The sequence below is a fragment of the Mytilus galloprovincialis genome, chromosome 7 (assembly GCF_965363235.1).
Source record: "Mytilus galloprovincialis chromosome 7, xbMytGall1.hap1.1, whole genome shotgun sequence".
Taxonomy (NCBI): Eukaryota; Metazoa; Mollusca; class Bivalvia; order Mytilida; family Mytilidae; genus Mytilus; species Mytilus galloprovincialis.
The window spans coordinates 27212838-27238242 of NC_134844.1; the positions used below are offsets into that span (position 1 = coordinate 27212838).

A 25405-nucleotide genomic window follows, 5' to 3' on the forward strand; every position below is an offset into this window, starting at 1 on the left:
ACACCATTATTTCTTGCTCGGTAAGCTGCAGCACACAGTTCCAAGCGATCGAAAAGCTGCTTGAAGTTGGCAGGAAGAAACACTTATCCCTCTGGTAGATGTGGGATACGATTTCCTTCCTTGTAACTCTTGTTCGCCATCGCGGTATTCAAGAGGGTGGAATTGCTTTGATACATGGCACCGGAACTTTTGAGGATCTCTGCAGTCGTCAAGGTCGTCAGCGTCGAACGAATCTGGTTTCTTTTTCACCATGAGTTCCTAGAGGCCAAGGGTTCCTTTTTACCTCACACCATTCACGAAAATATCATTGCCGTCAAAAGTAACTGATAAACTTCGGATGAAGAAACCATCGTTTTCAGATCGCAATCCAAGGTTGTGGTCGGCGGAAGGAGTCATACTGAGCTGCAAATACTGCTGTGCTCGAGGTCCGAGGACGGTGCCTGTAGGTGGTGCAATGGGTAGAGGGTCGGCAAACTCTTGCGTTGGAGAAAGGAGAGCTGGCACAACTGGAGGTAAATCTTCAATTGTTTTGGTGATTTTTTTAAACTGCTTTCCGCTGAGCCTCAACCTCAGGCTTAAACACTTTGGAAAGGTCCAATCCTGTCAAAGCGGTGCTGCATGTTACAGGATTGAATGCTCCGCTTAGTAACATGCAACTCCTTTGAGAGTGCCTCCCGCTGCTTTGGGACGGGAATTTTGATGAACGTCATTTATTCATAGCGTTGGAACAAACGCCCCTAGGCGTTGGTGTGAACGACTTCGAACGCCTTCAAGGGTTTGAAATTACGTATTCGAACGCATCTAAGCGTTGGTGTGAACGCCTTCGATTGCCTCGAACGCCCCAGTAGTGTTGGTTCGAATACCAAATCGATCCAGGTCGATCGATTATATGCGATGGTTCAAGCGTGTGTCGAATGCCAATCTTCTAAAGATTCCTGCGTCTTAACGCGGTTTGTATCGGTGATTGCACTGATGACAATAGACTTGGCGGGCATTTGGATTGTTGTGGGCGTTGGGATCTTCCATTATGTTTATAGCCAATTCAACAGACTTTCATCCATATCGGGACATAAATAATGAAACACAATCCAACCATACTTGTAACACAGTCTTCATACCTTGCCCAGGGCCGATTCAAATTTACATTTCCAGGGCCATTCGTATTTCTTAGGCTGGGGATCAAACTCTAGCTCCAGTTTCTTCTCAATATCTGACAATGATTACTCTAGTAACTCTGAATCTTTGTACTTCGAGGAGTTATCTTTGTAACAATTCATTATTGATACTTTACCTATAAAACTCATCAAATTGCATCGATATTTTCCATTTGCCTTGGTGCTTTTAATATTGATGGTTACAAATCCATAGGTTCTTGACCAGCAATGTTTACACTGAATGCCAAACTATTCCTCGGGGAGATTGTTGCAGTGATCTCGTCGGATTTTGTCGAGTTTCCGGGGCTTAGTTCATCGCTCCTTTGCTCGAAGAAAAAGTTTCGATATCACTCGGGTGTCGTGGTGGTGGTAAGGCGTTGACCACATCGATCAACGAGTAGGGTGACTTGCCTTTGCACTGTACGAGGTTTAGGATATCTTCCTTAGTGAAGCCTGTTCCCAGCGCTTGATGTAACAGCCGGTAGATGGGCTGGTGAAGCGATTTCCCGAAGACGTACAATTGATCGTACTTGAGTCATCCATCGCACAGGATTAAGTTGTTCAACAGCGTTGTCTTACCACAGTCCGATTTCCTAATGATAAACCTTCTGATTGCGGCAGGAGGTAGCGATTGCTCCTGTTGGGGGCGTTGGCACTGTAGGAAATGTCTTCGACGTTCATTTATTTGAATAAAATAGCGATGAACTTTTGCTTGAAATGTCATTGGAAGACGGACATAGTTAACCCCAGCGAGGTAATGACCAGGGACGGGCGACGGAGAAAAGTTGGAAATTGTAAGGTATGGGGTGCTATGAGATCTCAGTTTGTTGCTGCAACTGGTGCAGGACTCATGGACAAACTACTAATAATCACCCGATCACCCATGGAAATGCATCTACCCGGACAAATCTTTACCGGGCCAGATATAAAACTTAGCAAGCGCCTGCACCCAGAAAAGCTTGGTCAAACCACATTAATCGAGTTTACGTGGCTGCATATCCACACGATCTCTATTATGCCCAGTAAAAGGATTAAACCTATGATAGCCTCGCTTAACACCATTGCCAACACTTCCACACGCGAACGCATGGACCACAGAATCATCGGACCAATCATCGATACCAAAACTCGATTTGGTCTGAGTTTTTAGAAAATAAAAGTTCGCTGGACCGATGATTTAGCGGATGAGTTGCACAAACCAGTTCGACGCACGTTTCAAAAACGTGGTGTAGTAGTGTGGTGTGGATGAGACTTAGGCGGCCGACTATTTTTTTTTTGCAAGGACAACAAGGAAAATAAATTCAACTGGGGCATTATCGATGTCTTCTGCAAAAATGTCTGACTGATACCACTCAAGAACAAGAAGGGGTTGACGGCGCGGAATGCCTTCCAAACGGTATTCAAATTGCGTGTACCAAAGAAACTATGGGCAGACAATGGTACTGAGTTTGACAACATGGATGTCAAACAGCTGCTTCAAAAACATGGTATCTAGGCTTACTCCACCGAGAATGAAGATAACTCGATTGTTGTCGACCGTTGGAACTGCAACATGTTCAAATCCATGCGCACCTATATCGATGTCTTGGTCGATCATGTTCGCCAGTACAATACCATCCAGCACGACTCCATCAAGATGATCCCCGTCGCCTCAAGTCACAAGGAGCATGCAAACAAGGTGTATTTGAACCTTTACGTCAGCATACCTCAAATAAAACCACCGCGATTTCGTACTGGCGACAAAAATGTATATTTGAGAAGGAATACACACCCAGCTGGACAGAGGAAGTATTCACCATTGTTGATTACTAAGCCACCCGCCTATCGCCTCGAGGATTTCAGCGGTGAGGACATTCAGATATTCATCAAAAGACTGATCAAAACACCTACCGCATCGAAAATGTCTTGCGTAGAAGAACATGGGGAGGGATGAAAGAGCTTAACGTCAAGTGGAGGGGTACCTCACGGAGTTCAACTCTTGGGTCAAAGCTGCGGATGTGTAATAGACTAGTTCATATGACTTGAAAAACACTGCTGTGTTATCATATAGTTGCTCAAGTCCTCCTCAGATATGAGATTCGATTCGCGCCGTCTCCTGTCCGTCGTGTGATAAAACTTCACCTTCAATTCGATGGTATTGATTTTCTCTAGAACCGCCATGCTTAGATCCACATAGTTCTTTGCATATACCATCCTTTGGTCACTAGTTTCTTGTGCCGCAAGGTAGACACTTTTCCACTTTTTTTCTCGATACCGACAAGGTGTTTTTTCATGTCCTCGAGAGCTATTTCACGATCGATTCTAGCGCAGCCTCTAGCTCATTGTTGTCTTTTATACCATCTTTCAACTGATTGGTCACCCACCGTTTTGTCACAGCAACCGAGCTGTCCTTGGGATATCATAGGCTAGTAATGCGATTGTCGTTCATATCGAAATGCTGCACGATCCACCAGACGGATATGCACTGTCTTGCATGGTATCCAAACTTATCCATTTATTTATAGAGCGAAACGATAGCATTTTCCACGATTTTCCCATATTTAGCATCTTCAACACGGACAGACAAAAGTGACCACACACCACATCCCCTCGCGTCTGAAGTTCATCAGTTTTGAAAAGGATCTCAGGCTACAAATAGTCTACCGTCTCGTCGGGCGTTGGCAATCCATAAAAGTCCAAAAAGTAATACTTTGTCGGTCTGCGCTTTTACCAACACGCCAAGTGCGTTGCACGATCCTTCCAGCTGTCGTGGTTAAGGTTCCACATTTGGTGTGTCAGACCATTGTAAGTAGTGTATCAGCATTGAATCTTCGTGGTGGATACAGCCTCTTTGAGCTGAGTGTTTGAAAGGGGTTTGTAGGGAAGAACTTAATTATGCACCAATATGCCGCTCATTTATTTACGGTTGACGATTTTGTAGTGGCCACGGGCAAGGGTGCTGATTCCATCAGGCATGATATGACGCATGTCATCGTTGGCTGATAGGGCTCTCTTGTGACACTGAAGTGTATATGTCTGATGCCTATGACTTTTGATTGTGTATTCATAGTCCGGTAGCTCACTGTGTGCTTATCAAGGCATCTCTTGTAGTTTTCAAAGGTCATTTTTGACGATGCACTTCTTCACCCCTTAAGCCTTCTTCGCTTCGCGCATGCCAACCTTAAGCGCGACTCAGTCATGGGGAGTCCGGCTCATTCAACCTTGAACATTCCAAGAATCTTCCTGTTCAGACCTGATTTGATACCGGAAGTGTGGTCACTTGGATAGTTGAATGTGCCGAACTTCTGCCGCTCGTGTTCGTTAATGTCTTTGTAGACATCTAGAGGTTCGACATTGTAAACGATACTATCGGTGTAACAGATGGTTGTCTTATCACGGTAGGTTGGCTTTAGGTACTTGTAAACATAGTCCGCCATTAAGGAATAGATATGTCTAGGTAAATTGGCTTGTCAAATTCTATTAGGTCTTACGCATGTGCATGGCTGCAAGATACTCACTGAAGTTAACCCGGCGATCAAAATTGAGCTTGGTGACGTGCTTCATCACTTTATTCTCGTTGGTAACCATTCGGACGTCAACCCTCGTGTGGATATTTTCTATTGTCTTTCCGAAACCGCATTGTTCATGAGCTTGAAAAAGTCTTTTTCAAAGTTAGTGGTGGCAGCGGCTCTGAGCGCGGTGGTTATAACTATATAAATCTTCAGTCATATGATCTGGTTTAAACTTATAACCGTGTGGTTTTCTGATCTAGCTTGAGTCTGAGCGCAAGTACTGTTTTAGTTTGACGTAGTGTACAACATACCTCAGTTTGTCTCCGAGGTTTGGCACCAGTTTCTTTACTTTGCTTAGCTGTAGAATTTCCGGGGCAAGCGAGTAGTCATTGTGGTAGTCATGAAGTTCCTTGAGAAATTCGAGGTCTACCTCCAATATAAATCCTTGGTCGTCTTCACTGCAAGGGTCTCCAAGGTTGGTAACGTTGGTGTTAATCCATTCTAAGCCACCGGTCGGTGGATAGCTACTCATATCCCATCCATACAGGTTATCGGCATCCGCATACATCAAGTAATTGGTGGGCTTGTCGGCATTGAAACCTTCGACATAAGGGTTGTTGACTTTGGCAAACCACTGCGTCGCGACTGTAATCCCACCTCTAATCTCATGCATTAGAAGCATGTCAGGGTACGAGATAAGTTTAGGTTTCACAACTATTACGGTGGTTTTCAATGTCGCATCATATGCAAGTATTGGTGCTGTTAGGTACCACGCGGGATCAAGTTCCTAATGCTTCAAGTATACATATGAATTTCTCAATCACATCGCACAGCAAGAGTACATCCGTTTTCAGATACAAGTCATGATACTCTCTCATGCTTGTGATATCCATCTCTTTTTACACACTTGCTGCGCGTATTAGTTCATAGTCTGCATGGCTTACACCGGTGATGGTATTGTAGAATGCTTCACTGGGTGGCAACTCGGTCTCCTGGAAATTTTCAAACCCATCCACATAGTCATACAAGAGTAAACATTTTTCAAGAGACTTCCCCGGCGCGTCAGCAGGTTTATCATTACCTTCATCCATTACTTCCTTGACTCTATATGAGCACCCAGCGAGCTCATTGTCCTTGTTGATTGTGCTGCCATTGACCTCCAGCGATCCATATTCAATACATTGTCTTGTCAGCGAATAACGCTGCCATCAATGCTTTTTCGTCTTGCTCGGTTTACTCAAGTTGCTTTAACCCATCCATATAATCAACAGGGTACACACTCTGTCGCAAGAGTAAACTTTCGTCCATGGCCGGCATTTCAACTGGTATATCATAGCCTTCATCCATGTCTGGTGAAGGTGAATTTACATCACTTGACATTCTATGAACAAACGGCGAGCACCCAGGAAATTCGTTCTGGTGGCACATTTTCCTCGTAAGCACGAGACCCTCAATTACAAGTGATTTAACTTCAATGTCCTGTTCTGTCAAGTAATCAAACGCCACCATAAGTGCCTTGTTCTTCAAACTACAAATTACATCGTTCACCGTACTTCCATCGATGTTGTAGTCGGTGCCCCTACATTCCTTTGAATTTTTCGCCTGCTCATAAAGGTACGGCTGCAAATTAACAATAGAATCTGTGATATATCTTACCCCTGATACCATTTCGGATCCTTCAGTGTAACCTTGGCCTGCCTCCAACTCAGTTCCACTAATGATGGCCAAAAGATGTGCCATGGCTTAGTCCCAAACATTTCCCGTGTATACAATCTTATCTGCCATGTACTCTTCGCAATGCAGGCGTCGAGCCCGGTGCAGTTGATACCATTGTCGTGACAGTACCAGGATAGCTATGTAGGTTGGGCACTCCTGCGCAAGGTAGCCCTGTGTGAGTGTCAGATGTGCGTTCTTGTCCAGCTTCTTCCCTTTTATAAGCCTGCTTCCCAGCTCAAAATATTCGCGGTGGGACACAATGTATTCTAGCTTATGCCTGTCTATGACCTCGCGCAGTGTGATTTTCCGACCGTTTTTGTACTCCGCGGGTATCACCCGGTACAATTCGGGATCAACCGCTCCTCTACCAAATACATTCCGAGTATTCTTGAAGGCTGCTGTTGGACTTGAGTTTACCAAGCTATTCAGGCTCGCAATCATAAATTTGAGACTGCCCAAACCTCAAACTCTGATGGAGGGGTTTCATTTCCCCGTCTTTGATCTTGTACTCGCTCACCTGGAATGTCTTCCTAAACGAGATTTACTTTTCCTCCGAACTAGGAATGCATGTGAGCTGCCCCGGTGTCGATCCCAGGTTCTTAATGAACAGATAACTATCATACCCGGTCAGATTGTGAAAAATACAGGTATAAGCTTTGACATTTTGTACTTACACTGGTTATGTGCTGCGCCCCTGTATTTTCGGTAAAGCGGCAGTAACCCCTCATCTTGTCCTCACCAACAAACAATTACACAACCAGCGCTGCTTGGCCTCCTGGTGGTTTTCTTGTCCTCTTTCGTCAAGACCATAATTATGCTTCATAAGATAGTTTCAGGTGTAAATAGCCTTGATTTTCTTTCTCAAGGCATTCAACAAAGACCTGTGCCACATCTTCTCCCGGCTTTTGCATGATATACAGAACTGGTGCCTTGGTATACACGTTGTCGTCAAAGCACTTGATGTGGTAGCAGAAACACGAAGGCATATGCTTTTGGTAGCTATTGTATGTGGTTTATCAATCCTGGTTTCAACCTTCTCGGTTAAATACTTAAATTCCACGAACACCACGAAAGCGACTCCTATCGAGTGAGTGTTGTCAAAGGTCTGTTAGTTCCCTTCCTTAATCAGCTTGGGCAGCTCGTGCTTAGCCGCCTTGTGGTTGACGCAACACTCTTTGTGGGTATCCAGGACTTCTTTAATGTGAACTGGTTCATGCACCTGTAGCACAGGTGGGTTCACAATTGTGGTCCGAGGTCTGACTCAGCACCAGCCAAGACTTTTTTATCAGCAGCAAGTTGATGTCTCTCTCCCGCTGTTCGCTAACGTCTAATATGCGCAGCCGGTATACTTCATTGTCGTTATTAACTTAATTTATAATACATTGACTGTCAGGATTGAATTGACCTTCTCGAACTTACCAATACCCTTAAGGCTGACCGAGAACTACATATTTTTTCCAGATTGAGCTCTTCCTGCCACGGTGGTACTGTGTTATCATGTCTGTATGTTTTGGGTCTACCTCGTCATGGTGCAAGGCCGAAAGTATGGTCCACTTAAAACAATACTCATCAGTGTTTTTTCATATTGTTTACCGCCTTCTTTCAAAGTACTGTGACCCTCCCAGCTGCCGGTGTATGCTTATATTGACTTGGAGTTTTACAATTGCTTTCAATGTTCAGCCACATTTTTCAGAGGTTCACTGGCCAACTTTTACTCCTATCTTTTTGTCAATCTAATCAAGGGTTTCAGCTAAGATCGTGGCCTCGGTGAAAATATCGAGTGAAAGTATCCCTTGTTCTTATCATCTGCATTACCTGTTGGATTAATATTCACAAATGTACAGTGTAGCACCACATTGATTTTTGCTCCTTTCAATGTCCAATTTGTTTTAAGTCCTTCAGTGACATCTGAGAGACGACAAGAAAAGTCTGCACATCCATAAAAATAATGGGGGTCATCTTCCAGGTAGTTAATGCCTCTTTCAAGGCTTTCGTTGGCGGATGCACTATCGACAGCCTGCTAATACCTTTCAACCCAAGTTTTTTTTTGCCTGTGTGATACTAGAAATTGTCTTCCTCGTCTGGGGTTTCGGACGACGCTGATATTTAAGGTTGGTTTCTTCTGTTACAATCAACTCAACCAACTTATCTTTTCTAAACCGGGAGTACCATCAAAGGTAGTTCATTTTGGTAATACCTCTCAGGGCTTTGACATTTCCAACAACTTACTCCATGTCCGCTATTGGATCCATGTCTTCATCCCAACAATGTCCTACTAAAATGCCCCCGGGAGCGCCCGGTAAGAAAAAGCGCCCGGAGAAAAGAAAAAGTGCCGGGGGAAAAGAAAAAGCTCCAGGAGAAGAAAATATAGCGCCTACCCCTAATCTTTTAAAAGCTGTCAAAATTCCCTACGGCAATACTGTTTTACCCACTAGGTGCAAATGATAGGTAAGGGTCACAGGTCCACTGGGTCAAAAGGTCCAGGTGGGACAACTCATTGTTTGTCCTCACCATGGGTCCAAAGTTAGATTTAAAAAAAATGCCTTATCCCAATTTTTAAAAGGGTGTAAAAAATCCCTACGGCAATACTTTTTTAGCCACTAGGTTGAAATGGTAGGTAATTGACTAGGGTCCAACGGGCCAAAAGGTCCAGGTATGACATCTCATAGTTTGTCTTCACCATAGGTCCGAACTTGGGTCTTAAGGGTCAAACATGCCTACCCCAAATTTTCAAAAGTTTGTAAAAAATTCCCTCAGGCAATACTTTTTCACCCACTAGGTGCAAATGATAGGAAATGGTCAAAGGTCCACTCGGTCAAAAGGTCCAGATGGGACAACTCATTGTTTGTCCTCACCATGGGTCCAAAGTTAGATTTTAAAAAAATGCCTTATCCCAACTTTTAAAAGGGTGTAAAAAATTCCCTACGGCAATACTTTTTTAGCCACTTGGAGGAAATTGTAGGTAATTTGCTACGGTCCAATGGGCCAAAAGGTTAAGGTGGGACAACTTATAGTTTGTCTTCACCATAGGTCCGAACTTGGGTCTTAAGGGTCAAACAAGCCTACCCCAAATTTTCAAAAGTCTGTCAAAAATTCCCTACGGCAATCCTTTTTTACCCACTAGATGCAAATGATAGGTAATGGTCTAAGGTCCACTGGGTCAAAATGTCCAGGTGGGACAACTCATTGTTTGTCCTCACCATGGGTCCAAAGTAAGATTTAAAAAAAATGCCTTATCCCAATTTTCATAAGGGTGTAAAAAATTCCCTACGGCAATACTTTTTTAGCCACTAGGTGGAAATGGTAGGTAATGGGCTAGGGTACAATGGGCCAAAAGGTCCAGGTGGGACAACTAACAGTTTGTCTTCACCATAGGTCCGAACTTGGGTCTTAAGGGTCAAACAAACCTACCCAAAATTTTCAAAAGTCTGTCAAAAATTCCCTACGGCAATACTTTTTTACCCACTAGGTGCAAATGATAGGTAATGGTCTAAGGTCCACTGGGTCAAAAGTTCTAGGTGGGACAACTCATTGTTTGTCCTCACCATGGGTCCAAAGTTAGATTTTTAAAAAATGCCTTATCCCAATTTTTAAAAGGGTGTTAAAAATTCCCTACGGCAATACTATTTTAGGAACTAGGTGGAAATGGTAGGTAATGGGCTAGGGTCCAATGGGCCAAAAGGTCCAGGTGGGACAACTCATAGTTTGTCTTCGCCATAGGTCTTAACTTGGGTCTTAAGGGTCAAACATGCCTACCCCAAATTTTCAAAAGTCTGTCAAAAATTCCCTACGGCAATACTTTTTTAGCCACTAGGTGGAAATGGTAGGAAATGGGCTAGGGTCCAATGGGCCAAAAGGTCCAGGTGGGACAACTCATAGTTTGTCTTCACCATAGGTCCGAACTTGGGTCTTAAGGGTCAAACAAGCCTACCCCAAATTTTCAAGTCTGTCAAAAATTCCCTACGGCAATCCTTTTTTACCCACTAGATGCAAATGATAGGTAATGGTCTAAGGTCCACTGGGTCAAAATGTCCAGGTGGGACAACTCATTGTTTGTCCTCACCATGGGTCCAAAGTAAGATTTAAAAAAAATGCCTTATCCCAATTTTAAAAGGGTGTAAAAAATTCCCTACGGCAATACTTTTTTAGCCCTTAGGTGGAAATGGTAGGTAATGGGCTAGGGTACAATGGGCCAAAAGGTCCAGGTGGGACAACTCATAGTTTGTCTTCACCATAGGTCCGAACTTGGGTCTTAAGGGTCAAACAAGCCTACCCCAAATTTTCAAGTCTGTCAAAAATTCCCTACGGCAATCCTTTTTTACCCACTAGATGCAAATGATAGGTAATGGTCTAAGGTCCACTGGGTCAAAATGTCCAGGTGGGACAACTCATTGTTTGTCCTCACCATGGGTCCAAAGTAAGATTTAAAAAAAATGCCTTATCCCAATTTTCATAAGGGTGTAAAAAATTCCCTACGGCAATACTTTTTTAGCCACTAGGTGGAAATGGTAGGTAATGGGCTAGGGTACAATGGGCCAAAAGGTCCAGGTGGGACAACTCATAGTTTGTCTTCACCATAGGTCCGAACTTGGGTCTTAAGGGTCAAACAAGCCTACCCCAAATTTTCAAAAGTCTGTCAAAAATTCCCTACGGCAATCCTTTTTTACCCACTAGATACAAATGATAGGTAATAGTATAAGGTCCACTGGGTCAAAATGTCCAGGTGGGACAACTCATTGTTTGTCCTCACCATGGGTCCAAAGTAAGATTTAAAAAAAATGCTTTATCCCAATTTTCATAAGGGTGTAAAATATTCCCTACGGCAATACTTTTTTAGCCACTATGTGGAAATGGTAGGAAATGGGCTAGGGTCCAATGGGCCAAAAGGTCCAGGTGGGACAACTCATAGTTTGTCTTCACCATAGGTCCGAACTTGGGTCTTAAGGGTCAAACAAGCCTAACCCAAATTTTCAAAAGTCTGTAAAAAATTCCCTACGGCAATCCTTTTTTACCCACTAGATGCAAATGATAGGTAATGGTCTAAGGTCCACTGGGTCAAAAGGTCTATGTGGGACAACTCATTGTTTGTCCTCACCATGGGTCCAAAGTTAGATTTAAAAAAAATGCCTTATCCCAATTTTTAAAAGGGTGTAAAAAATTCCCTACGGCAATACTATTTTAGGCTCTAGGTGGAAATGGTAGGTAATGGGCTAGGGTCCAATGGGCCAAAAGGTCCAGGTGGGACAACTCATAGTTTGTCTTCGCCATAGGTCTATACTTGGGTCTTAAGGGTCAAACATGCCTACCCCAAATTTTCAAAAGTCTGTCAAAAATTCCCTACGGCAATACTTTTTTAGCCACTAGGTGGAAATGGTAGGAAATGGGCTAGGGTCCAATGGGCCAAAAGGTCCAGGTGGGACAACTCATAGTTTGTCTTCACCATAGGTCCGAACTTGGGTCTTAAGGGTCAAACAAGCCTACCCCAAATTTTCAAGTCTGTCAAAAATTCCCTACGGCAATCCTTTTTTACCCAATAAATGCAAATGATAGGTAATGGTCTAAGGTCCACTGGGTCAAAATGTCCAGGTGGGACAACTCATTGTTTGTCCTCACCATGGGTCCAAAGTAAGATTTAAAAAAAATGCCTAATCCCAATTTTCATAAGGGTGTAAAAAATTCCCTACGGCAATACTTTTTTAGCCACTAGGTGGAAATGGTAGGAAATGGGCTAGGGTCCAATGGGCCAAAAGGTCCAGGTGGGACAACTCATAGTTTGTCTTCACCATAGGTCCGAACTTGGGTCTTAAGGGTCAAACAAGCCTACCCCAAATTTTCAAAAGTCTGTCAAAAATTCCCTACGGCAATCCTTTTTTACCCACTAGATGCAAATGATAGGTAATGGTCTAAGGTCCACTGGGTCAAAATGTCCAGGTGGGACAACTCATTGTTTGTCCTCACCATGGGTCCAAAGTAAGATTTAAAAAAAATGCCTTATCCCAATTTTCATAAGGGTGTAAAAAATTCCCTACGGCAATACTTTTTTAGCCACTAGGTGGAAATGGTAGGTAATGGGCTAGGGTACAATGGGCCAAAAGGTCAAGGTGGGACAACTAATAGTTTGTCTTCACCATAGGTCCGAACTTGGGTCTTAAGGGTCAAACAAACCTACCCAAAATTTTCAAAAGTCTGTCAAAAATTCCCTACGGCAATACTTTTTTACCCACTAGGTGCAAATGATAGGTAATGGTCTAAGGTCCACTGGGTCAAAAGGTCTAGGTGGGACAACTCATTGTTTGTCCTCACCATGGGTCCAAAGTTAGATTTAAAAAAAATGCCTTATCCCAATTTTTAAAAGGGTGTAAAAAATTCCCTACGGCAATACTATTTTAGCCACTATGTGGAAATGGTAGGTAATGGGCTAGGGTCCAATGGGCCAAAAGGTCCAGGTGGGACAACTCATAGTTTGTCTTCGCCATAGGTCTTAACTTGGGTCTTAAGGGTCAAACATGCCTACCCCAAATTTTCAAAAGTCTGTCAAAAATTCCCTACGGCAATACTTTTTTAGCCACTAGGTGGAAATGGTAGGAAATGGGCTAGGGTCCAATGGGCCAAAAGGTCCAGGTGGGACAACTCATAGTTTGTCTTCACCATAGGTCCGAACTTGGGTCTTAAGGGTCAAACAAGCTTACCCCAAATTTTCAAGTCTGTCAAAAATTCCCTACGGCAATCCTTTTTTACCCACTAAATGCAAATGATAGGTAATGGTCTAAGGTCCACTGGGTCAAAATGTCCAGGTGGGACAACTCATTGTTTGTCCTCACAATGGGTCCAAAGTAAGATTTTAAAAAAATGCCTTATCCCAATTTTCATAAGGGTGTAAAAAATTCCCTACGGCAATACTTTTTTAGCCACTAGGTGGAAATGGTAGGTAATGGGCTAGGGTACAATGGGCCAAAAGGTCCAGGTGGGACAACTCATAGTTTGTCTTCACCATAGGTCCGAACTTGGGTCTTAAGGGTTAAACAAACCTACCCAAAATTTTCAAAAGTCTGTCAAAAATTTCCTACGGCAATACTTTTTTACCCACTAGGTGCAAATGATAGGTAATGGTCTAAGGTCCACTGGGTCAAAAGGTCTAGGTGGGACAACTCATTGTTTGTCCTCACTATGGGTCCAAAGTTAAATTTAAAAAAAAATGCCTTATCCCAATTTTTAAAAGGGTGTAAAAAATTCCCTACGGCAATACTATTTTAGGCACTAGGTGGAAATGGTAGGTAATGGGCTAGGGTCCAATGGGCCAAAAGGTCCAGGTGGGACAACTCATAGTTTGTCTTCACCATAGGTCTTAACTTGGGTCTTAAGGGTCAAACATGCCTACCCCAAATTTTCAAAAGTCTGTCAAAAATTCCCTACGTCAATACTTTTTTAGCCACTAGGTGGAAATGGTAGGAAATGGGCTAGGGTCCAATGGGCCAAAAGGTCCAGGTGGGACAACTCATAGTTTGTCTTCACCATAGGTCCGAACTTGGGTCTTAAGGGTCAAACAAGCCTACCCCAAATTTTCAAAAGTCTGTCAAAAATTCCCTACGGCAATACTTTTTTACCCACTAGGTGCAAATGATAGGTAATGGTCTAAGGTCCACTGGGTCAAAAGGTCTAGGTGGGACAACTCATTGTTTGTCCTCACCATGGGTCCAAAGTTAGATTTTAAAAAAAATGCCTTATCCCAATTTTTAAAAGGGTTTAAAAAATTCCCTACGGCAATACTATTTTAGGCACTAGGTGTAAATGGTAGGTAATGGGCTAGGGTTCAATGGGCCAAAAGGTCCAGGTGGGACAACTCATAGTTTGTCTTCACCATAGGTCTTAACTTGGGTCTTACGGGTCAAACATGCCTTCCCCAAATTTTCAAAAGTCTGTCAAAAATTCCCTACGGCAATACTTTTTTACCCACTAGGTGCAAATGATAGGTAATGGTCTAAGGTCCACTGGGTCAAAAGGTCTAGGTGGGACAACTCATTGTTTGTCCTCACCATGGGTCCAAAGTTAGATTTAAAAAAAAAATGCCTTATCCCAATTTTTAAAAGGGTGTAAAAAATTCCCTACGGCAATACTATTTTAGGCACTAGGTGGAAATGGTAGGTAATGGGCTAGGGTCCAATGGGCCAAAAGGTCCAGGTGGGACAACTCATAGTTTGTCTTCACCATAGGTCTTAACTTGGGTCTTACGGGTCAAACATGCCTTCCCCAAATTTTCAAAAGTCTGTCAAAAATTCCCTACGGCAATACTTTTTTACCCACTAGGTGCAAATGATAGGTAATGGTCTAAGGTCCACTTTGTCAAAAGGTCCAGGTGGGACAACTCATTGTTTGTCCTCACCATGGGTTCAAAGTTAGATTTAAAAAAAATGCCTTATCCAAATATTTAAAATGGTGTAAAAAAATCCCTACGGCAATACTTTTTTAGCCACTAGGTGGAAATGGTAGGTAATGGACTAGGGTCCAATGAGCCAAAAGGTCCAGGTAGGACAACACATCGTTTGTCTTCACCATAGGTCCGAACTTGGGTCTTAAGGGTCAAACATGCCTACCCCAAATTTTCAAAAGTCTGTCAAAAATTCCCTACGGCAATACTTTTCTAGCCACTAGGTGGAAATGGTAGGAAATGGGCTAGGGTCCAATGGGCCAAAAGGTCCAGGTGGGACAACTCATAGTTTGTCTTCACCATAGGTCCGAACTTGGGTCTTGAGGGTCAAACATGCCTACCCCAAATTTTCAAAAGTCTCAAAAATTCCCTATGGCAATATTTTTTTACCCACTAGGTGCAAATGATAGATAATGGTCTAAGGTCCACTGGGTCAAAAGGTCTAGGTGGGACAACTCATTGTTTGTCCTCACCATGGGTCCAAAGTTAAATTTAAAAAAAAATGCCTTATCCCAATTTTTAAAAGGGTGTAAAAAATTCCCTACGGCAATACTATTTTAGGCACTAGGTGGAAATGGTAGGTAATGGGCTAGGGTCCAATGGGCCAAAAGGTCCAGGTGGGACAACTCATAGTTTGTCTTCACCATAGGTCTTAACTTGGGTCTTAAGGGTCAAACATGCCTACCCCAAATTTTCAAAAGTCTGTCAAAAATTCCCTACGTCAATACTTTTTTAGCCACTAGGTGGAAATGGTAGGAAATGGGCTAGGGTCCAATGGGCCAAAAGGTCCAGGTGGGACAACTCATAGTTTGTCTTCACCATAGGTCCGAACTTTGGTCTTAAGGGTCAAACAAGCCTACCCCAAATTTTCAAAAGTCTGTCAAAAATTCCCTACGGCAATACTTTTTTACCCACTAGGTGCAAATGATAGGTAATGGTCTAAGGTCCACTGGGTCAAAAGGTCTAGGTGGGACAACTCATTGTTTGTCCTCACCATGGGTCCAAAGTTAGATTTTAAAAAAAATGCCTTATCCCAATTTTTAAAAGGGTTTAAAAAATTCCCTACGGCAATACTATTTTAGGCACTAGGTGTAAATGGTAGGTAATGGGCTAGGGTTCAATGGGCCAAAAGGTCCAGGTGGGACAACTCATAGTTTGTCTTCACCATAGGTCTTAACTTGGGTCTTACGGGTCAAACATGCCTTCCCCAAATTTTCAAAAGTCTGTCAAAAATTCCCTACGGCAATACTTTTTTACCCACTAGGTGCAAATGATAGGTAATGGTCTAAGGTCCACTGGGTCAAAAGGTCTAGGTGGGACAACTCATTGTTTGTCCTCACCATGGGTCCAAAGTTAGATTTAAAAAAAAAATGCCTTATCCCAATTTTTAAAAGGGTGTAAAAAATTCCCTACGGCAATACTATTTTAGGCACTAGGTGGAAATGGTAGGTAATGGGCTAGGGTCCAATGGGCCAAAAGGTCCAGGTGGGACAACTCATAGTTTGTCTTCACCATAGGTCTTAACTTGGGTCTTACGGGTCAAACATGCCTTCCCCAAATTTTCAAAAGTCTGTCAAAAATTCCCTACGGCAATACTTTTTTACCCACTAGGTGCAAATGATAGGTAATGGTCTAAGGTCCACTTTGTCAAAAGGTCCAGGTGGGACAACTCATTGTTTGTCCTCACCATGGGTTCAAAGTTAGATTTAAAAAAAATGCCTTATCCAAATATTTAAAATGGTGTAAAAAAATCCCTACGGCAATACTTTTTTAGCCACTAGGTGGAAATGGTAGGTAATGGACTAGGGTCCAATGAGCCAAAAGGTCCAGGTAGGACAACACATCGTTTGTCTTCACCATAGGTCCGAACTTGGGTCTTAAGGGTCAAACATGCCTACCCCAAATTTTCAAAAGTCTGTCAAAAATTCCCTACGGCAATACTTTTCTAGCCACTAGGTGGAAATGGTAGGAAATGGGCTAGGGTCCAATGGGCCAAAAGGTCCAGGTGGGACAACTCATAGTTTGTCTTCACCATAGGTCCGAACTTGGGTCTTGAGGGTCAAACATGCCTACCCCAAATTTTCAAAAGTCTCAAAAATTCCCTATGGCAATATTTTTTTACCCACTAGGTGCAAATGATAGATAATGGTCTAAGGTCCTATGGGCCAAATGGCCCAGGTTGGGAAATTTCACCATAGGTCCAAATGCAGGTTTCTTTTATAAATTGCTAATTTATATTTTCCGTGCACACCATACATTAAGTACAACAAATAAACCTTTCGTATAATCAAACGTGAGCGCATTCTGCTTGTTCAGAAGTGGAATCTTTTGTCAAAACAAATTTGTTTGACAAAATAAATAGCACAGCACGAGTGCAATTTTCTATTCTTGTAATGCAAAACTATTGATACTTTTTGGGAACTACTTGACATGATACCGAGACTATGGAAAGCTATTTCTTACAGTATCACAAAATGGATTTCTTATGGAAAAGTCGATGTCATGTAGCAACAATTTTGCCAGCATTTAAATAAGTGCATAGCTATTTATTATTCTTCATACACTATTTAAAATTGCGCGCACTTACGCTGTTTAGTATATTAAAAGCGAATAAAGTAATGAACAGGAAATTACATGTTAATTTGAAGGAAAAAAACATTAAATAGTGTCTTCGGCTGCTCACTCATATATAAAAACAGATTATTTTGTGATTATATGATTAATAAAAACATTTAAAGTACGTTTGAATCTTATGTTACTTTTGGGTTTATAGACATATCTGAAAACTGGCTGCTAGCGAAGTGGCTGCTAGCGAGTGGCTGCTAGCTTGAGCCTGGTATTTAGGTCACGGAAATTCCAAAATATGGCATCAGTCAAAAGAGTTGTACAAATAGTGTGAATACACAGAACCCCCATCCAATTCATCTTTAGATAAAAGTATTCATCATTTTCTATTTTATATGTACTAAGAATATTCCATTTTTCTATAGTTTCGATTAAAATGTGCCAAAATCTGAGTTAAAATAGGTCGAATGCCCCAAATAAACATTCCCTGATTGGTTGAAGTACTGTGGCGTCGAAGTAAAGCATAGCAAGCCTCGATGTAAAGCACACGCTTCACAGGAATAAGGAGAGCTCTACAAATAATGTGAATACACAGCCCTCAATCCAATTTATGTATTGCTGAAAATAATCAAGTGTCCATCATTTTCTGTTTTTAATTCTGCTAACAACATTCCATTTTTCTATATTTCCGATTTAAATATGTGAAACCCTGCATTAAAAATAGATGGCCTCAATGATATAAACGCAAAGCAAACAATTTCCGTTTTTATGTTAAATCTTGAACTTGGACCCTGGGTTCAAAGGGGTTAATAAACCGATTCACAAATAGAGATCTCCTTGCGCTCCAATGTAATCTTTAGTAAAGTATACAGGCAACTTCGTTTACAGAAATATATATACACTTTATCAGAAATATATTGTCATGCATCTGCATATTAACGCTTTTTTTATGCTGAACTTTAGTCAAATTCATTTCCATACAAATTTTATTACGTAAAGCAATAGGAGTAAGAATATTTTTAGCGCCAATTTATCCAGCATTGATCATTGCCATCATCAAAATTATGTATCGTAATCATTGTGAAATTTCATTTACATAGAGTTTAATAATATAGAGTAATTTTGGTAAGTATGGCTTTAATGTTAAGGTTCTGGAGATGTGCTTCTCTAGACATTTTTGATGGTCAGTTTGATCCCATTTATCTGAATATTATCCCTGATGACAGAAATGTCAACCCGACCTATTCGTGTCAAAATTGAAAATCTAATCTATTTGATGAACTAAATGTAAATTAGACATAGTGTCATATTGTTCCTGTTCTGAGTTGTGATTTTTTATATAGAATTAGAAGGTAAGTCTAAATAAGTGATTATTTAAGAGGGTGGGTCGGAGGGGTCCTGATCCCGAAATCTCCGGCTTAAAAACATGAAATCTTGAGGTCGCGAATTTAAAAAAATATCAAAACCTGACATCCCGAAATTTGAAGAAAGCGATCCCTAACCCCGAAATTGTCAATCCCGAAATCCCGAACTTAAAAACACCCAATCCAGACGTCCCGAAAAAGGTCCTGTCCCCTCACATTTAACTTGCGGCTAAAAAGATGACCAACTTTAAAATCCCCTAATTTGCTCCCCTTGAACTCTATTTGGCCCCTTCTCCGTCATTTTCCTCTACATTTGTTTAAAAGTCATATATACTCTTTAGTCCATTTACAGTAACAGCTGTTGTGATTTTGATTCGGTTTCCATGTATTTGTGTCTTATATGGAGGAGGTTTTAGATCATGTTTTCCTAAACATCATATTGCTATTTGTCTGCCATGACGGGACATCACCCAGGTTCCTGTAAAATTTTGACTTCACAATACAAAATAACTGATGCCACAATAGAAACGGGATTGTTGTATGACATCAATAGTTAAAGTGGGACAGATTATCTGGTCAGCCGACAATAGTAAGTGATATTAGGTGACTTGAATCTAAGGGTCATTTGCTTAAATCAGTTCCAATAATGCATTGGACATACACAAAATGCAAGCTTTTTCTGTTGGTCAAGTGACAATTTTTATACTACAGCAAAAAAAAAAAATTGCGTCGTATAATGGTATGATGTTGTCGTCGTCTCTTCGTCTGAAGACACATGATGTTTCCAGACAATAACTTTAGTTTTAGTGAATGGATTTTTATAAATTTTAAACAGAATGTTCAATACCACTAAAGGAAGGTTGGGATTGATTTTGGGGGCTGGGTCTCAATAGTTTAGGAATTACGGGTCAAAAAAGGGCCTGAATAAGCATTTTTCTTGGTTTTCGCACAATAAGTATAAGTCAATAGAAATCAATGAAATTTTAACACAAGGTTAATGACCACAATAGGAAGGTTAGGATTGATTTTTGGAGTTTGTGTCCGAATAGTTAAGGAATTAAGGGCAGTAAAACTAAAAGGGCCCAAATAAGCATTTTTCTTGGTTTTGCACAATAACTTTACTATAAGTGAATAGAAATCAAATGAGAATTAAACACAAGGTTAATAACCTCAAAAGTAAGGTTGGGATTGATTTTGGGAGTTTTGGTCCCAACAGTTTAGGAAATAGAGGGTTCAAAATTAAACTTTGTTTGATTTCATCAAAAATTGAATTATTGGAGTTCCTTGACATGCTGAATCTAACCGTGTATTTAGAGTCTTGACATTTATTTTTTTTTTGTAAATTGGCCATTTAGGTCTAAAGGGTTTAAACAGAACTTTATTAGATTTCTTCAAAAATTGCATTCTTGGGGTTCCCCAACTGTCCCGGGTTAGACCTCTGCAGTCGTATAAAGCTGCACCCTGCTGAGCTTCTGGTTGTAATATGTACAACAATCAAAAAGCAATCAACACCAAACTGAATATTATTTAAAGACATCTAGAGGTCAATATACAGTCTCGAACAGAAGACCAAAAAAAAAATAAAAATATAGCGAATTTTGGAGAAATTATATTATTACATGTACATGCATTTGAAATATTTAATATATATTGTTTAAATTTTTTTAGTTTTAGGTTCCACCTAGCTAACGTTTTAGAAACTGGGATTTCAGTGCTAGTCTATTAAATAGAGGGATATTTGATTTTCATTGGTTGTACATGTAGATATGGAATCTTATTTTATCGTGAAGTCAGATTTGAAAAGAACTTGGGGAATAAAGTTTTCAGTAAAGACTGAATGTCAGTTTTAGTCTTATACATGTGTTATATATGTACTTTAAAATTTTAGTCTTACATGTATATAATTATGTGTACATATATCACTGATTCAGTGGTAATGGTAAATAGACACTGACAAGTCTTGGATAACATTTGATAGTTTTGAATGTTTGTTTTATTAGTTTACTAAAATTAGGTGGAGGTGTGTTCTTATTTCCAACAGAGGGGCACTCAACCTATATCAATTTGTGCATGAAGCAAATTGATAGTTGCTAGATACTGAATGATTATACCACAAGAAAGATTTTACATGTGCATATATTTTACATGTGCATATATACCGGTACTTAAAATACGATAAAAAAATAATGTCTTTTTCAGGATTTCTTATCCAACCATGTAGTATGGCATGTTATTGAGATATGGTTTTGGTCGATGGATGTTCATGAAGGACCTGTAGTACAAAGTATATTACTGGATTTAGCTCTTTGTCTAGCTAAGTGTATTATTAAAGTACTTTGCTTTGAGCTCAGTTCACTGTTATGCAATTCATTCTTTGTGAAATAAAGATTTGACAGACAACTCTCATGTACAAGGATTTGTCAAAAAAGTATTACCTCTATGTACAATGTAAGTAATAGGGAGATAAAAGCGTTCTATTTCGACTTGAACCAAACATTATACAAATGTATGTCCATTGACCAAATTTAAAAAAAAAGGACCAAATTTACCCGACAATGCTACTCCCGCTACTAGCAATATGATGCTAGGTTGTTTTAATACATTTGTTCTGCCTACTGATGACTCGGTCCTGAGTGTAAATGGTCCTTCAATTTAATGTTTTAAAAAAATTATAAGGCCTATCTGGCCTAATCGATTTCTAAAACTATACTTCATTGTACATGTTCAACATTTTTCATTCATTTGTTTATTTCTTAATTTGTGTGAATTAACATTGTTACAATAAATATTAATTACTACACTTTCATACCACAACAAATACTGTACTGATATATGTATCACTTATATTTGTATCCATAAAACCAAAAAAAAAAAAAAATGAAAGGAGAAGAATTTTGCATATTAACCTTTTGAATACTATTACTTTGTAGATATTAAGACATATTAAGACTAATTAAGTACATGTAGCTGTTGATAATATCCACTTGACATGCTTGAAATTCTATTAGATTACCTTTGGAGCAGTTATGAGTCTTTGAAGCATGCTCACAAAGGTTCTTTTTGTGAAATCATTGTCATATTGGTCAAAAAATTTCTTTGCCTCGACCGGATTTGGAGGAGATATTATCAAAGAATTGATAAAAATCAACACAAAGGTTTACTTCCTAGATCATCTAGCCCCAAGCATCATGTCAGACATTGTCACTACTAAAAACCAAAAAATGTATTCTAATCCGAGGAACATTTTAACAAAACATTTTACTAATGATACTGATGATCTACCACAAAATAATATAAATAGAACCATACAAATAGTAAGCAAATACATATAAAAAAAGATGTGGTATGATTGCCAATGAGACAATTCTCCACAAGAGACCAAAATGACACAGAAACTAACAACTACAGGTCACCATATGGCCATCAACAATGAGCAAAGCCAATACCCCATTATCAGCTATAAAAGGCTCCGAAATGACAATGTTAAACAATTCAAACGAGAAAACTAACGGCCTTATTTATGTACAAAAAATAAACGAAAAGTGAATATGTAACACACAAACAAACGACAACCATTGAATTACAGGCTTCTTATATCATGTTATCAAATCTATATATCATCTCCAATTTAGAAAGAAAACACATGAAAAAAATTAACCTATTATGTGTTGCACTCCTATCTACAAAATGTATCCAAAATCAAAGATGCGGAACATATTCTATCATAATCATTTGGCAACTAATGTAATTACTGTCTCTGCCCGTATTGGACATAAAAATAAATATTCAATAAACAATACTCCTAATGCTCAGGTTGGTTGTCATTGTGCAACACAGTATAATTACACCATATAGGAAAACATAGAACTCCCTTTTGTCATAAGACACTGTCAAACATCCAAACATACTATCCACACTCATCTGTGTCCACGCTTGTTTTATATAAAAAAAAATAATGTAACATACCTTCAAGGACCAACATCGGCTGATAGAGAAAATAGTCAGTCAGGAGAAATACAGGTACAAGCCACAGTAGGTATGCATAGGTCCATATAGGATATATTTCATTATCAACTTCTTCAACTGTCAGATTTTTCCATGGTCCGGTAAGATATGCCGACAAATAAGCCTCAGATGGTCTGTATTCTTTTAAAAAGCCGTAGAGGCATACCAAAAAAGTCAGTACCTTCCAATGCATCATTAATCTGTTCAATAAAAAAAAACCAGAAGTATATCCTGTTCAAAAGTCATCAATCGATTGAGAGAAAACAAATCCGGTTTACAAACTAAAACCAAGGGAAGCACATCAACTATAAGTGGAAAACAAACGAACAACATGAACACTGAAATGGAACAAAAAACAAACGTCAACATGCATAGAAACGAACTATTTGATAACAACTGCCATATTCCTGGCTTGGTTTATGATGAGTTTATTTATATCGGTTCTTTATAAATTTTCGAATACTTTATAAACGTATAACAGTTTAAGAAAATCAAAAGCTTAAACACATCAAACGAACAGACAAGAACTGTCATATTTCCTATGAAGTGAATATAAGGAATTATAGGCAATCGTTTGGCCTTCAACAATAGAAAATAACTTACCTATAATTACATATTTTGAAATGCCTCGTATAGAGTATGTGTGAGTAACTTGACACCAACTTTATTTTTCAGTCTTTTTCACGGATTTTTTTGGATGAATATAAAAAGATCTGATGAGTTGAGTCCTTTTCAACTGATTTTTATATTTATAGTTTATTCTTATGTTGCAGTGTAACACCACTGTCTCAGATTAGAGGAGGGTTTTAGAGCTCACAAATATCTTTAACTCCTACACATTCTTTATGCGCCTGTCCAAAGTCAGCAGCATGTAATGAAACGTTTATCGTTGGTTCATGTCTCTCATATTTGTTTTTCGTAAATTGCTTTATTATGAACAAGGCCACTTTCTTGTTTGTTCCTTTTTTTCCCCGACTATTCGGTATAGTATTTTCTCATTGTTGAAGGCAGAACGGTTGCTTCTAATTGCGTACATTCACTTAATGTGAACGTTGGTGGACTATTGTCTCATTTGCAATCATATCACAGCTCATATAAAAAAGAAGATGTGGTATGATTGCCAATGAGACACATATCCACAAAAGACCAAAATGACACAGACATTAACAACTATAGGTCACCGTACGGCCTTCAACAATGAGCAAAGCCCATACCGCACAGTGAGCTTATTTATATATTGATAAATTTTAGTTTATAAATGGCTGCCATACTATTGAAACTTTTGTTAATCACAGTGAGAATGAAATTATATATGAGCAGACAATGAGACGACTTATCACACACTAAAAGACAAAGATGAATAATCACTGTTCACAGAATAGCAATAATAAATTTGCAAATCCAAAATTATGGCACTCGTTTATTAAGAGAAGTGGCGAAATAAGTTTGCAATACACACATATATATCAACTCGTCTAAACATCAACCCAAAAATGTTAGATCTGTAAATTTGCTTTCGCAAATTTTTTGTTCTTCCCTCGCCGGGATTCGAACCCATGCTACTGTGATATCGTGACACCAAATCGCCTGCACTGCAGCCGTCCCGCTAGACCACACGACCACCTGGGATCTACAAAAATAAAGCTTTCAGTGGCCGTGTGTTACCTTTCCTCGTCAGTTTTAATCAAGCGGCGTACTACAGTACATGATATATAAGGCATGGAGATGTTATTGTTACAGATCAGCTCAACTATCTATAGTAAAGGATCCTACAAATTAATGCAAGATACAGTCACAGAAAATAATTATATTCATAAGTACGTCTGAGTCAGTGACAACTCTACAACAGATGTATCCATCGGATCGCTTATTGTAGAGCCCAGGTGGTCGTGTGGTCTAGCGGGACGGCTGCAGTGCAGGCGATTTGGTGACACGATATCACAGTAGCATGGGTTCGAATCCCGGCGAGGGAAGAACAAAAAATTTGCGAAAGCAAATATACAGATCTAACATTGTTGGGTTGATGTTTAGACGAGTTGTATATACATAATGTACACAGCCATGAATCACCATCATTGATGGCGATCCGATGGATACATCATTCTTATAATATAACTTTATAAGTACATATAGTAAAAGAGAGACGAAAGATACCAAAGGGACAGTCAAACTCATAAATCTAAAACAAACTGACAACGCCATGGCTAAAAATGAAAAAGACAAACAAAAACAGCACACATGACACAACATAAAAAACTAAAGAATAAACAACACGAACGATGAGCAATTAATGATAGTAACCAAGCAACATTTTAATGTTCGTCTAAGAATCAATAATTCAAAACGGAAAGTCCGTTATTGTAATATGTCAGCTGAAGGGATTTTAAATATGTTATTTTATTAAGGTCGGTCATCTTATTGAATTACAATTTTGTAAATTATCATACAGCAGACAATTATGGTCCCGAAGATAACAAAATATCGCAATGTTTTACTATTTTGCTTAAATAACCCATCGAATAATAAAAAAAGTTAACTATGGACACATTCTACATAAACATTTAAAAGAAACCTATAAGTAAAACAAGCAGTTGATAATACTATAAACATACCTCTTGATATCAACGGGTACATAACGACAATATAATGTCAATACTTCTATCCCTATAGTTGATACTAACTTAT

At 39.8% G+C, this 25405-nt stretch overlaps 1 protein-coding gene across 1 annotated transcript in view; it reads right to left on the minus strand.

Moving 5' to 3' along the window:
* Nucleotides 1-25405, minus strand: part of LOC143081609 (thiamine transporter 1-like) — a 44541-nt gene extending 19136 nt beyond the window's left edge. The window contains exons 1-2 of the mRNA XM_076257392.1: nucleotides 25333-25405; nucleotides 22682-22920 (exon numbers count right to left, since the gene is read on the minus strand). Of these exons, the coding sequence (XP_076113507.1) occupies nucleotides 22682-22916 (235 nt within the window). The 5' untranslated portion in view covers nucleotides 22917-22920; nucleotides 25333-25405. The remainder of the gene's footprint in view (nucleotides 1-22681; nucleotides 22921-25332) is intronic.